The sequence below is a fragment of the Brassica oleracea genome, chromosome C7 (genome assembly GCF_000695525.1).
Source record: "Brassica oleracea var. oleracea cultivar TO1000 chromosome C7, BOL, whole genome shotgun sequence".
In the NCBI taxonomy this organism is placed as follows: domain Eukaryota; kingdom Viridiplantae; phylum Streptophyta; class Magnoliopsida; order Brassicales; family Brassicaceae; genus Brassica; species Brassica oleracea.
The window spans coordinates 24,284,494-24,296,934 of record NC_027754.1 but is presented as its reverse complement, the minus strand read 5'-3'; the positions used below and the strand labels follow the sequence as shown (position 1 = coordinate 24,296,934).

Genomic DNA, 12,441 nt, shown 5'->3' with positions numbered 1-12,441 from the left:
ATGACGTCGTTTGCAAGTTCTGTGGAGCATATGAAGCTGCGAGCAGAGAGAGAAGCAGTGGGCAAAATGAGAATGATGTTCTCAAAGTAGCCCACGAAATCTTCTTCACCAACCACAAAAAAAATTCAGCCTTGAGCATGCTTGGAAAGAGTTGCGTAATGACCAGAAGTGGTGTGAGCTGTCTACGCCTAAAAATGATGGAAGCTCGAAAAAGAGGAAGTGTGGGGATGTTTCACATTCAGCAAGCTCTAAAGCAATTGAAGCAGATTCTGCTGACGATGATGAAGCAACAACTTGTCCCCCGGATGTTAAGGCAGCAAATGCCTGTTCCAAGAAGACAATGGTTGAAGGGAAGGAGCTCTGTGAGTTTCAGACAATGTGGACTATCAAGAAGCAAGATTTGGGTTTGAAAGAAAGGGTGTCTAAAATGAAGCTTCTTGACAGTCTCATTGCTAAACAAGGACCTCTAGCCGATTATGAAGAAGCTTTGAAGAAGAAACTCATTAATGAGTTGATGTCTGATTAGTTTAAGTCTCGGTTTGTCTTACTGCTTGTGTTGCTTGTTCTCGTTGTTACTTGCAGTTTATGTTGTTCTGCTTGTCGTGTGAGTTTAAGTCTCAGTTTGTCTTAAATATATGTTGTTCTGCTTGCTGTTCTTGTTACTTGTTTATTTTGTTACTTGTCGTTCTGCTTGCTGTCTAATATATATGTTGTTGTTCTTGGTCATTGTTTCATGTCTCATTCACGGGTGAAGTATCTTGTGATCTTGTGTAGTCACATGCGAAGAGAGAAAGACTGAAGCCTCATGTGTATGTCGGAATATCGTGTAGGGTAATGTCTTGTAGTGTAGTGTATTGTCACGGACTTGTCTCTTTTGTCACGGACTTGTATGCTTCTTTTTATGCCATAGACTTGTATGCTTCTGTCTATATAATTTTCTCTCTCGACTTGTAACAACAACAAACTCATTTCTCTCTTATAAAACAACATCAAACTCATTTCTCTCTTGTAAAACAACACCAAACTCGTTTCATCTTCTCTCTTTCTAATAGTTTCTTCACGAGACTTGTCACCAAAGCATCATCTTTAGAACCAATTCATCTTCTCTCTTGTCACCAAACCATCATCTTTAGAACCAATCCATCTTCTCTCTTGTCACCAAACCAACCAAGATCACCCTTTCATCAAAGTCATATTATCTCACTCGTCTTCTCTCTTGTCACCAAACCAACCAAGATCACCATTTATCTCATGTTATCTCTTCTTTGGATCACAAATATGGCTTCTTCTTCTCAAAACACTTTAGAGGAATCATTTGAGGATACATTTGATCAAATTTTTTATCAATATTTTGATCAAACCTTTGAGAATTTTACCATTCATGGTGACCAAGAAGAACGAAGGAAAAAAAGAAAAAAAAGAGCTTATATCGAAAGACATCGTGAAGAAGGCAATGTACGTCTATGGAATGATTATTTCAGTGAAACTCCAACGTATCCTGAAAATTATTTCCGACGATGTTTTAGAATGAACAAGACATTGTTCATGCACATTGTTGATCGACTCTCCAACGAAGTTGACTTCTTTCGCCAAAAGAAAGATGGTCGCCAAAAGAAAGATGGTCTTGGGAGGCTTAGTCTCTCAGCACTCCAAAAGTGTACAACAACCATTCGTGTCTTGTCATATGGTAGTGTGGCTGGTACAGTCGACGAATATCTCTGGCTCGGTGAAACTACAACTCGGTCATGTTTGGAGAATTTTGTGGAAGGAATTATTTATTTGTTCGGCGATGAATACCTAAGAAGACCAACACCGGCTGATCTTCAACGTCTACTTGATATTGGAGAGCATTGTGGATTTCCGGGGATGATAGGAAGCATCAATTGTATGCATTGGGAGTGGAAGAATTGTCCTACCGCTTGGAAAGGGCAATATTCTCGTGGTTCGGGTAAACCAACAATTGTTTTAGAGGCGATTGCTTCATATGATCTCTGGATATGGCATGCGTTTTTTGGACCTCCATTTACCTTAAATGATATCAATGTTTTTGATCGTTCACATGTTTTTGACGACATAATAAAAGGTCAAGCTCCGCAAGTGACTTACTTTGTCAATGGAAGAGAGTATCATTTGGCTTACTATCTCACCGATGGTATTTATCCGAAATGGGCAACGTTTATCCAATCTATTTCACTACCACAAGGGCCGAAAGCTGTTTTATTTGCTAAACTTCAAGAAGCTGTCCGAAAAGATGTCGAACGTGCTTTTGGAGTCTTGCAAGCTCGCTTTGCCATCGTTAAAAATCCATCACTTTTTTAGGATAAAGTCAAAATTGGTAAGATTATGAGAGCATGTATCATACTTCATAATATGATAATAGAAGACGAACGAGATGGATACACTTAATTTGATGTTTCCGAGTTCCAACAAGGAGAAGACAACGGAAGTTCACATGTCGATCTCATGTATTCTACAGATATCGCTACAAATATCGCCAACACGATGGGTGTTCGAACTTGAATTCGTGATAGACAAATGCATGAACAACTGAAAGCTGATATGGTTGAACATGTATGACGTAAATTTGGACGTGATGAAGACAACACTTGAGCTCGGATATTTTTTTCAAAATATTCTCGATTATTTTACTAATCTTTGTTTTTATGTTTTTATTTAAAATTCTATGTTTTAAATGTTATTTTTTAATATGTCTTATATAATAAATAAAATTTATCGTAAATAAAACAATGTTTAATATTTTTTTTAAAAAAATCCCAGTATAAACAACTTGCATTGCAGGCAAAAAATTAAAAGTCTCTTAAATAAAGTGCTTAACACACTTTTATAAGATACCCATTAGGAATGCTATGGATAATGGCACTCTTACTAATTAATATACAGGATTCTCTGTCTGTGTTGTACGTCGTAATAATTTAGATAAAGTTGTGTCAATAAAAGTAATACAATACCCATAACCGTTGGTCCATTGTCTGGGTCTTTGTACTACACATGAGCATACAGTGAATCAGTGATAGAGAAACATGGGGGTAAAAGTGTCATTACAGTCTTCCCGCCAGTGGGCGCTACTTCCAATTAATAGAAAAATCGAAAAATGTGACAGTGCGTCTTTTCACTTATACCCTCGTTTTGAATTTGCTCTCGGAAAGCGTCTGAGAGAGTGCTCGGTGGTTTCTCCCGCCGCTTGTGGTTTTTTCCGTTACCGGAATATCCTTCTCCTCCGATGGTTAGTCTGCGCTCCACAGAAAACACTCCGTAAGTCTCTCACAAACCTCTCCTATTGTTTTCCCGGCGATGTTCTGATCCCTAACGCCTCTCGCTGTTTTTGTTTTTGGGGTTTTTTTCCCAATCTGTGTATGATTGCTTGTTGTGGTATAGCATTGTTTATCTCTGTTGATTTTTTAGATTCGTCATTTCACTTTCGGATTTTTAGGGCTTCGGAAATGGCCAGCGACGGCAAAACGGAGAAAGATGGCTCCGGCGACTCACCCACATCTGTTCTCAGCGATGAGGTTTGTTCTGTGTTCTTTGGGCTTCGAGATTTTTTTATATTCTTTAAAGAGTGTGAAGCTTTTTTGTTTTACCTTTTCCACTTTGTGTATCGATTTGGGCCTTGTTTTGTTTACTTTTGAAGGAAAACTGTGAAGAGAAAACTGCTACTGTTGCTGTAGAGGAAGAGATACTTCAAGCCAAGAATGGAGATTCGTCTCTCATCTCTGAGGCCATGGCTCAGGAAGAAGAGCAGCTTCTCAAAATCCGGGAAGATGAAGAGATTGCTAAACGTGCTGCTGGCTCTGGTGAAGCTCCTGATCTGAATGATACTCAGTTTACTAAACTTGATGAGCTCTTGACGCAAACCCAGCTCTACTCTGAGTTCCTTCTTGAGAAAATGGAGGATATCACCAAAGTAAAATCTTCTTCTTGTTGGTTATTCACATTTGTAATGAGAGTTCTTTTTTTTTGCTTAATTGACTTCCTGTGCTTTGCTAGAATGGGATAGAAGGTGAGACCCAAAAGGCCGAGCCTGAGCCTGAGCCTGAGCCCGAGAAGAAAGGCCGTGGACGTAAAAGAAAGGCTGCTCCTCAGGGCGACAGTGTTAGTTCCTTTTTTATAAACTCCATCCACTCTCGTATTTTTTGTGTTGTTCAGAAAATCAACTTACTTTGAATGTTGGACGTTTTATTCTTCATTCAGATGAAGGCTAAGAAAGCTGTCGCTGCTATGATTTCAAGATCCAAAGAAGGCCGTGAATCTGCTGACTCAGATCTGACAGAGGAAGAAAGAGTCATGAAAGAGCAGGGTGAACTTGTTCCTCTTCTGACTGGCGGAAAGTTAAAGTCTTATCAGCTCAAAGGTGTCAAATGGCTGATATCATTGTGGCAAAATGGTTTGAATGGAATTTTAGCTGATCAAATGGGTCTTGGAAAGACAATTCAAACCATTGGTTTCCTATCACACCTCAAAGGAAATGGGTTGGATGGTCCGTATCTAGTAATTGCTCCACTCTCTACTCTTTCAAACTGGATGAATGAGATCGCTAGGTACTCTCTCTTGACCATTCGTGTTTATATATATGTCAAGGTTTCGTGTTGATTTCATTTTTTCTCTGTTGAATAGGTTCACGCCTTCCATTAATGCAATCATTTACCATGGAGATAAGAAAGAAAGGGATGAGCTCAGGAAGAAGCACATGCCCAGAACTGTTGGTCCGAAGTTCCCTATAGTCATAACTTCTTATGAGGTTGCTATGAATGATGCTAAAAAGAATCTGCGGCACTATCCATGGAAATATGTTGTGATTGATGAGGTAATTCTCGAGATTGACTAGCGTCCTAGGCACATGAGTTTGAATCATCTTGTAACTTATTTTTTTTTATTTAATCTTATAGGGTCACAGGTTGAAAAACCACAAGTGTAAACTGCTGAGGGAACTAAGATACTTGAATATGGAGAACAAACTTCTGCTGACAGGAACACCTCTGCAAAATAATTTGTCTGAGCTTTGGTCACTGTTGAATTTTATTCTGCCTGACATCTTTGCATCACATGACGAATTTGAATCATGGTACTTTTCTACTGTTATCCGTAGCTTCATCTTTTAAACATTTATTCCTCTTCAAGTATCCGGCTGATAAATTGAGTACTTTATAGGTTTGATTTTTCTGGAAAGAATAATAATGAAGCAACTAAGGAAGAAGGAGAAGAGAAAAGAAGAGCTCAAGTATGAACATTTATGGTTTATTTCAGTAGATTTCTTTGATTGTATATATATATCTCATGAGAAGAGTAACTTTTTGGCTAGGTGGTTGCGAAACTTCATAATATACTACGACCTTTCATCCTCCGAAGAATGAAATGTGATGTTGAGCTCTCACTTCCCCGGAAAAAAGAGATTATCATCTATGCTACAATGACGGACCATCAGAAGAAGTTCCAGGAACATCTTGTGAACCACACCTTGGAAGCACACATTAGAGATGATACTGTCCGAGGTATTTGACCTTCTGTGTGTTTTATGCTTTTACAATTAGTTATGTCTCTTCTGGATTGCTTTGTTCATCCGTTATATTATCAGGTCATGGCTTGAAGGGAAAGCTTAACAATCTTGCTATTCAACTTCGAAAGAACTGCAACCATCCTGACCTTCTTGTGGGGCAACTAGATGGCTCATGTATGTGTCAGTGTGCCTTTCCACAAATGTGTTCAAAATTTTATATGGTACCATTCTGTTTAATTGTTCCTTTTCTTAATAGATCTCTACCCACCTTTGGAAGATATTGTGGGACAGTGCGGTAAATTCCGCTTATTGGAGAGATTGCTTGTTCGGTTATTTGCCAAAAATCACAGAGTATGTTTTTTCAACTCACAAGCCCTCTGGTGCGTAGCTCATTTTCCATGTGATCGGCTCTGATTTTGGTGAACAGGTCCTTATCTTCTCCCAGTGGACAAAAATACTGGACATTATGGATTACTACTTCAGTGAGAAGGGGTTTGAGGTTTGCCGAATCGACGGCAGTGTGAAACTAGAAGAAAGGAGAAGACAGGTTTGTCATGTGCTTATGCTGCTTTTGCATCATAACAATATTCGGACCATATAATAACCACAAGGTGTCTCTCTGTCATGAAATAGATCCAAGAATTCAATGATGAGAAGAGCAACTGCAGGATATTTCTTCTCAGTACCAGAGCTGGAGGACTCGGAATTAATCTTACTGCTGCAGATACATGCATCCTCTACGATAGCGATTGGGTAAAATCAAATTAGTCCATTTTCTAAGGAATTTTTTTTTTCTGGTTTTATCTCTTTCGGTTGGTCCCTAACTCTGTGTGGTTACCTGATCTCCAGAACCCTCAAATGGACTTGCAAGCCATGGACAGATGCCACAGAATTGGTCAGACAAAACCTGTTCATGTTTACAGGCTTGCGACGGCTCAGTCAATAGAGGTAACACTATTAATCAGGTTTATACTCTCAGGTCAGTGAGATTGTTGTCTATTGAGACTAGTTTATGACGTTTGTGCAGGGCCGAGTTCTGAAACGAGCATACAGTAAGCTTAAGCTGGAACATGTGGTTATTGGCAAGGGGCAGTTTCATCAAGAACGTGCCAAGTCTTCAACACCGTTAGAGGTTTAATTTCTCTCAAAAAACAAATCCTTTTTTACTATACCCTTTATCTGTTAGTAAAAGCTTGAACCAAACAAATACGCAGGAAGATGACATACTGGCGTTGCTTAAGGACGACGAAAATGCTGAAGATAAACTGATACAAACCGACATAAGCGAGGAGGATCTTGACAGGGTGCTTGACCGGAGTGATCTGATGATTACCTTACCTGGCGAGACTCAAGCACAGGAAGCTTTTCCAGTGAAGGGTCCGGGTTGGGAAGTGGTCTCGTCTAGCTCAGCTGGAGGGATGCTGTCTTCCCTCAACAGTTAGAACCACTCTTTGCAAAACCACTTCGGTGTGTTTTTTTTTCCGGAACATAACCGGTTACTTTTGCCTGCTACTCGGAAGTTTTAACTTGAAACCTTGGAAACATCTGATGAAAACAATTGCGGATATTGTGTTATTAGACTATTTATTTATGCCTTTTGAAATTTGGCAGTAACTTTTTAGTTAAGTTGAAGTTTGAAACTTGGAATTTTTATGATATGTTTATGCCGGTTGAGTAACTAAAACTCAAAAATGTAAAAAAAGCTCCGTTGCCGGGTCTCCTGGGTGAAAGCCAGATATCCTAACCGCTGGACGACAACGGAATTGGCATTTAAACTAATCATTATTTTTATTCTAACGTAATCTTTTCCTCACAAAAGGTTTCCAACTTCTGGATTAGAACCGTCCACGAGTGACTAGTATCCTTCTCTACGTTTCCGAATACTATGAAGCTAAATCTAATATAAAAATAGAAAAAAAAAGTACTTATGGAAGCATGGAATAAAATGATAAGTATGTTACTGGTAGATAATAAAAACATGGGCCATTATTATTTCAAAATTATTTGATAATTTTGAATATTCTATCATTTTGATCGAGTTACCCCCTTCATCGTTGGATCTAAAAAATGAGACGGCGAGAAAGAATAAATTGGCACCAAACATGTTATCAATTGACCAATAGGAGGGCGAGGGCCTAACCTTGGGGGTTGGTTTAGTTCCCAAAGCAAACCGGTTTAGGCGTAGTTATCGTGAGAGAGTAAGGGTATAAACGGAATTTAAAGAAGTCATCGTTTTCCATTTTTTCTTTAATAAGCAGCACCTCACCTCGGTGGCTCTCTCTCACTCCGCTCGCGAGTTCTCAGGTAAACAAAAAAAAGAAACGATTTCGTCCACCATCTTCATTTTGCATAGAATCTGATCGGCTTGTGGATTCAAAAAGAAGAAGATGTGGCGCTGCGTCTCTCGTAGCCTTCGTGCTCCTTCCTCAAGGACCTCACTCTCTGGATCTCGCTTTTCTAGATTCCTCTCCACCGGTTCCGTAAGATCTCTCCTCCGATTCTTAGTTTTATCGTTTCGATCCTATGTAAATACGCGTGGAATCTCGAGTAGCGGTTTATTCAGTAGTCAATAGTTTCGTCCGCCATTGAATCCGTTTTCCGTTGAGTGTTATTATTGAATTTGATCGGGTTGCGTATTGTTAGAATTGCTTTTTTGGCTTATTCGTCGTATCCATGTTGTTGATCATGCAGCAGACAGGTGATTACACGATAGTAGATCACACCTATGATGCGGTGGTTGTTGGAGCTGGTGGTGCTGGGCTAAGGGCGGCCATTGGATTATCTGAGCATGGATTTAACACCGCTTGCATCACCAAGCTCTTCCCCACACGCTCACACACCGTCGCTGCTCAGGTTAATTTCGTTTTACCATTCTGATTAGTAATGGAGTTTTGGTTTCTTTGAGATTTGATGAGCTTTAATGTGATGTGGGGAAACTGTGAAGGGTGGTATTAATGCTGCACTGGGAAACATGTCTGAAGATGACTGGAGATGGCACATGTATGATACTGTCAAAGGAAGTGACTGGCTTGGTAATCTTGCAACTCTTCTTTTTCTTTTGTATTAGCTTATTGCTCTTGCTAGTATATGGTTCAGTTGCTGTGCCTGCATTGAACAGTTTATTGATTTTCTTTGTGTAGGTGATCAAGATGCCATTCAGTATATGTGTAGAGAGGCACCAAAAGCAGTGATTGAACTTGAGAATTACGGCCTGCCCTTTTCTCGTACTGAAGAGGGTAAAATTTACCAGCGTGCATTTGGTGGTCAGAGTCTTGACTTTGGCAAAGGTGACTTTGTCTAACGTCTTGCTACCTTTTTGATCATTTCATTTGATTTTTTCATATGTGCTCTTGCTGGCTTTGTTTTGGGAACTTTGATTGTTTTAGTAGATTTTCTCATGTTGGCTTTCTTTTTATTCTACCGTCAGGTGGTCAGGCCTATCGTTGTGCTTGTGCTGCGGATCGGACTGGGCATGCTCTCTTGCATACCTTATATGGACAAGCTATGAAGCATAACACACAGTTCTTTGTTGAATACTTCGCTCTGGATCTGCTCATGGCGAGTGATGGTAAGTGTTTGGGAGTTATTTTCCTTTTTCTCTTGCTTCCGTTAGTATTGATGCAACATTGTTATCCGATCTGCAGGCACTTGCCAGGGTGTAATTGCACTAAACATGGAAGATGGAACATTGCACCGTTTCCGCTCTGCACAAACAATCTTGGCCACTGGGGTGAGCTAGTTTTGAGTAGTTTTCATGTTACGAATTTTTCCAATTGTGCAAGTTTACTCACATGATGCCTCTTTTTTTTTCCAGGGTTACGGCAGAGCATACTTCTCTGCAACCTCAGCACATACATGCACAGGAGATGGCAATGCCATGGTTGCACGTGCTGGTCTTCCACTCCAGGTATGCTACCTATTTAGTTTTGAGATAAATGGTGCAAAACGTATCTGTATGCTAATAATATTATTGTCTGATTACGTCATATGCAGGACTTGGAGTTTGTTCAGTTCCATCCAACTGGTATTTACGGAGCCGGATGTCTCATCACTGAAGGTTAGCATCTTGTCCTCACATAGTCCATTTACTTACACGATAGAGATATAATGTGGTTGACATGTTTATTTTTGGTGTTTCTCTACTAAACAATTGCAGGATCCCGAGGTGAAGGTGGTATCCTTAGAAACAGTGAAGGAGAACGTTTTATGGAACGATATGCTCCTACAGCCAAGGATCTTGCATCAAGAGATGTTGTCTCTAGATCTATGACTATGGAAATCAGGGAAGGTCGTGGTGTAGGTATGCTAGATTCAACTTTCTCAGCTAACTCTCATTATGAGTCTTTGAGGACCATAATTGATTTCGTGATACTCTGTAGTCTTAATACTCGTTTTGGATTAACCGTTGCTAAAATGGCCAGGACCGCATAAGGATCATATCTATCTCCATTTGAACCATCTCCCACCAGAAGTTCTAAAAGAAAGGCTTCCTGGAATATCTGAGACCGCTGCAATCTTCGCTGGTGTTGATGTTACCAAAGAGCCAATTCCAGTCTTGCCTACTGTGCACTATAACATGGGTGGTATCCCAACAAATTACCACGGCGAGGTAAGAATAGCAGAAGTCGTTGAACTTTTGAAGCAATTTTACTGAAATTTGTGTAGAGTGAAATATGAGATGCAGTAGAGATCAGGAGTAATTTTTATTTTTTTGTCGTGCAGGTAGTGACCATCAAAGGAGATGATCCAGATGCAGTGGTTCCAGGGCTTATGGCTGCTGGGGAGGCAGCTTGTGCATCTGTTCACGGTGCCAACAGGCTTGGTGCAAATTCTCTCCTCGACATTGTTGTGTTTGGCCGTGCTTGTGCGAATAGGGTAGCAGAGATAAGCAAACCAGGTTAGTCAATTTTTCTAGAATCTCTCGAGACTGTATTATAAGTACATAAAGAAGAGCCTAATCTGATGTTTTTTTATTTGCCTTATTCCTCGATGGGTGCAGGGGAGAAACAGAGGCCTCTGGAGGAAAATGCAGGCAAGAAGACGATAGAATGGCTGAACAAGTTGAGACACTCAAGCGGGTCGCTTCCTACATCAAGTATCAGATTGAACATGCAGAGGATTATGCAGAACAACGCAGCTGTCTTCCGCACGCAAGAAACATTGGAAGAAGGTAACAAACATTAATCTTATTAGTTAGTCCTGGATTAAAGAGCTCTCTCCCATCTGCAAAAGCCGCCAGTTTTATCTTAACCTGGAATAATTTATTGCAGGTTGTCAGTTGATCGACAAGGCATGGGAAAGTTTCGAGGATGTCCAGGTTAAAGATCGGAGTTTGATATGGTAAAACGATACTTTACACATGGGGTCGAGATTATTAAATTATCAATGTTACAAAAAGCTCCTTGTTAGTTGTGACTAACTTATCTGATGAATGCAGGAACTCTGATCTGATAGAGACAATAGAACTGGAGAACCTATTGATAAACGCTTCAATAACAATGCATTCAGCGGAAGCACGAAAGGAAAGCAGAGGAGCACATGCTCGGGAAGATTTCACGGTTTGATTCCCCTTCTTTTCCTCATACATTAGTATATACTGTAAAGAAGATAATAATGAATGTGGGTGCAGAAAAGAGAGGATGGAGAATGGATGAAGCATACATTGGGGTATTGGGAAGACGAGAAAGTGAGGTTGGAGTATAGGCCTGTTCACATGGACACTCTCGACGATGAGATTGACACTTTCCCTCCCAAAGCTCGCGTCTACTGATTCCCTTCCCCCACAAACAAGCAAGCAGCAGCAGCGATATGCTTTGTTATTTTTATTGTGTCAACTGAATAATAATAATACCAGGAGGATAAGAGAAAAGGGGATTAGGAGAATAGACACAAAAAAATGAGTTTTTGCTATTTATTTTTGTGATGAGAGAAAGCTCATGTTTTGGAGGACAAAAACAGCTTTCGTCGTCTTCATCTTGTTTTTTACATTTGACACCAGAAAGTGTGTGTAATAAAATGGTAAAAGACCGTTAAAATGTGTTCTGTATTCCCTTTTAACCAGTTCCTGAAACGTTGTCAAAAAAAAAAAAAAGTTCCTGAAACACTATTTACTTCTATCTTATTAAAAGAAAATTCTGTCTTATTAAAAGAGAAAGAACGAATATGAAATACTATTAAGATTTATCACTTATTTACAATAAAATGTCAATGAGGTAATTAATAAACCTACATTTTAGTATTCATTGTCTTTTTTGTGATATGAATACATTTCTTAAATTGATTATTAGCATTAAAGAAAATCGGCAACAATAACATAGACAACATTAATATTGCTCCCATTATACAACATGGAAATTACATAATCTTCACTTTGTAAACGATTCTGTACAGAACTGGGTAGAACCATGTATAATTGATCAATACTCACGTGAACGTTCCGTGTAAACCAAATTGATACAAAGTTACAAACCCGGTTTTTATTAATGAAGTCAGATATATAAACTTGATGTATGTCTAACAAAGCCAAATTACATTTATGTTAACTTATTAGTCTTATTGTTTTACTCGACCAAGTAGTCCTTATCATTTTTTTAGTATAGAAAGATCTTATCAATATATAAATATACTAATAGAACTGGAACCGGTATACTTTTATACATAAATTCCTAAGTATCTCCTAATGTAATAAATTAGATTACAATATCAATATTAATAAATACTTATCCTAAAATCTTACCTAGCTATAGTTAAGACTTAAACTAACAAATATCCTCCTTTACATATATTACTTCACTCGCTTTTAAATTAGAAGACAAAAAAATGATCCAGCTATAATACTAACTAGGTGTATTGCCCGCATATGCGGGCTTAATCGTTTTACAAATATTTATTAGTTTATTTTTTTTAATTAAAAAATCAGCATAATA

At 39.0% G+C, this 12,441-nt stretch overlaps 3 protein-coding genes across 4 annotated transcripts; all 3 read left to right on the top strand.

The window, feature by feature from the left end:
• Nucleotides 1-526, top strand: LOC106302922. The gene is made up of 2 exons (XM_013739320.1): nt 1-86; nt 205-526. The coding sequence occupies exons 1-2, from the start codon at nt 1-3 to the stop codon at nt 524-526; spliced, it is 408 nt and encodes a 135-aa protein (XP_013594774.1).
• A 2,596-nt stretch (nt 527-3,122) lies between these two features.
• On the top strand, nt 3,123-7,110 carry LOC106301713 (ATP-dependent DNA helicase DDM1). Its single transcript, XM_013738164.1, has 16 exons — nt 3,123-3,273; nt 3,452-3,530; nt 3,653-3,925; nt 4,009-4,113; nt 4,213-4,559; nt 4,636-4,825; nt 4,908-5,083; nt 5,170-5,239; nt 5,321-5,510; nt 5,594-5,689; nt 5,772-5,866; nt 5,943-6,062; nt 6,149-6,268; nt 6,365-6,463; nt 6,543-6,647; nt 6,730-7,110. Exons 1-16 carry the CDS (start codon nt 3,242-3,244, stop codon nt 6,955-6,957), a joined length of 2,325 nt encoding a protein of 774 aa, XP_013593618.1. The 5' UTR covers nt 3,123-3,241; the 3' UTR covers nt 6,958-7,110.
• A 653-nt stretch (nt 7,111-7,763) lies between these two features.
• LOC106306618 (succinate dehydrogenase [ubiquinone] flavoprotein subunit 1, mitochondrial) lies at nt 7,764-11,567 on the top strand. Of its 2 annotated transcripts, none has more exons than XM_013743294.1 (15): nt 7,764-7,995; nt 8,207-8,368; nt 8,460-8,547; nt 8,656-8,802; nt 8,943-9,083; nt 9,160-9,245; nt 9,330-9,422; nt 9,509-9,572; nt 9,672-9,815; nt 9,937-10,124; nt 10,238-10,412; nt 10,515-10,685; nt 10,786-10,855; nt 10,953-11,073; nt 11,145-11,567. In XM_013743294.1, exons 1-15 carry the CDS (start codon nt 7,903-7,905, stop codon nt 11,283-11,285), a joined length of 1,884 nt encoding a protein of 627 aa, XP_013598748.1. In that variant the 5' UTR covers nt 7,764-7,902; the 3' UTR covers nt 11,286-11,567. The 2 variants fall into 2 exon arrangements, with proteins under 2 accessions (XP_013598748.1, XP_013598749.1); XM_013743295.1 differs by having other exon boundaries at nt 7,782-7,995; nt 8,210-8,368.
• Nucleotides 11,568-12,441: the final 874 nt, after the last annotated feature.

Excerpts from the sequence above, each read along its gene's own strand:
- LOC106306618 (XM_013743294.1), top strand. The coding sequence starts at position 7,903 with ATGTGGCGCTGCGTCTCTCGTAGCCTTCGTGCTCCTTCCTCAAGGACC. Across the intron at positions 8,803-8,942 it reads GAGTCTTGACTTTGGCAAAG|GTGGTCAGGCCTATCGTTGT; the intron begins GTGACTTTGTCT and ends TTCTACCGTCAG. Across the intron at positions 9,816-9,936 it reads CAGGGAAGGTCGTGGTGTAG|GACCGCATAAGGATCATATC; the intron begins GTATGCTAGATT and ends TAAAATGGCCAG.
- LOC106302922 (XM_013739320.1), top strand. The coding sequence starts at position 1 with ATGACGTCGTTTGCAAGTTCTGTGGAGCATATGAAGCTGCGAGCAGAG. Across the intron at positions 87-204 it reads ATGAGAATGATGTTCTCAAA|CTCGAAAAAGAGGAAGTGTG; the intron begins GTAGCCCACGAA and ends AAATGATGGAAG.
- LOC106301713 (XM_013738164.1), top strand. The coding sequence starts at position 3,242 with ATGGTTAGTCTGCGCTCCACAGAAAACACTCC. Across the intron at positions 5,690-5,771 it reads GGGGCAACTAGATGGCTCAT|ATCTCTACCCACCTTTGGAA; the intron begins GTATGTGTCAGT and ends TTTTCTTAATAG. Across the intron at positions 6,063-6,148 it reads TAGAAGAAAGGAGAAGACAG|ATCCAAGAATTCAATGATGA; the intron begins GTTTGTCATGTG and ends GTCATGAAATAG.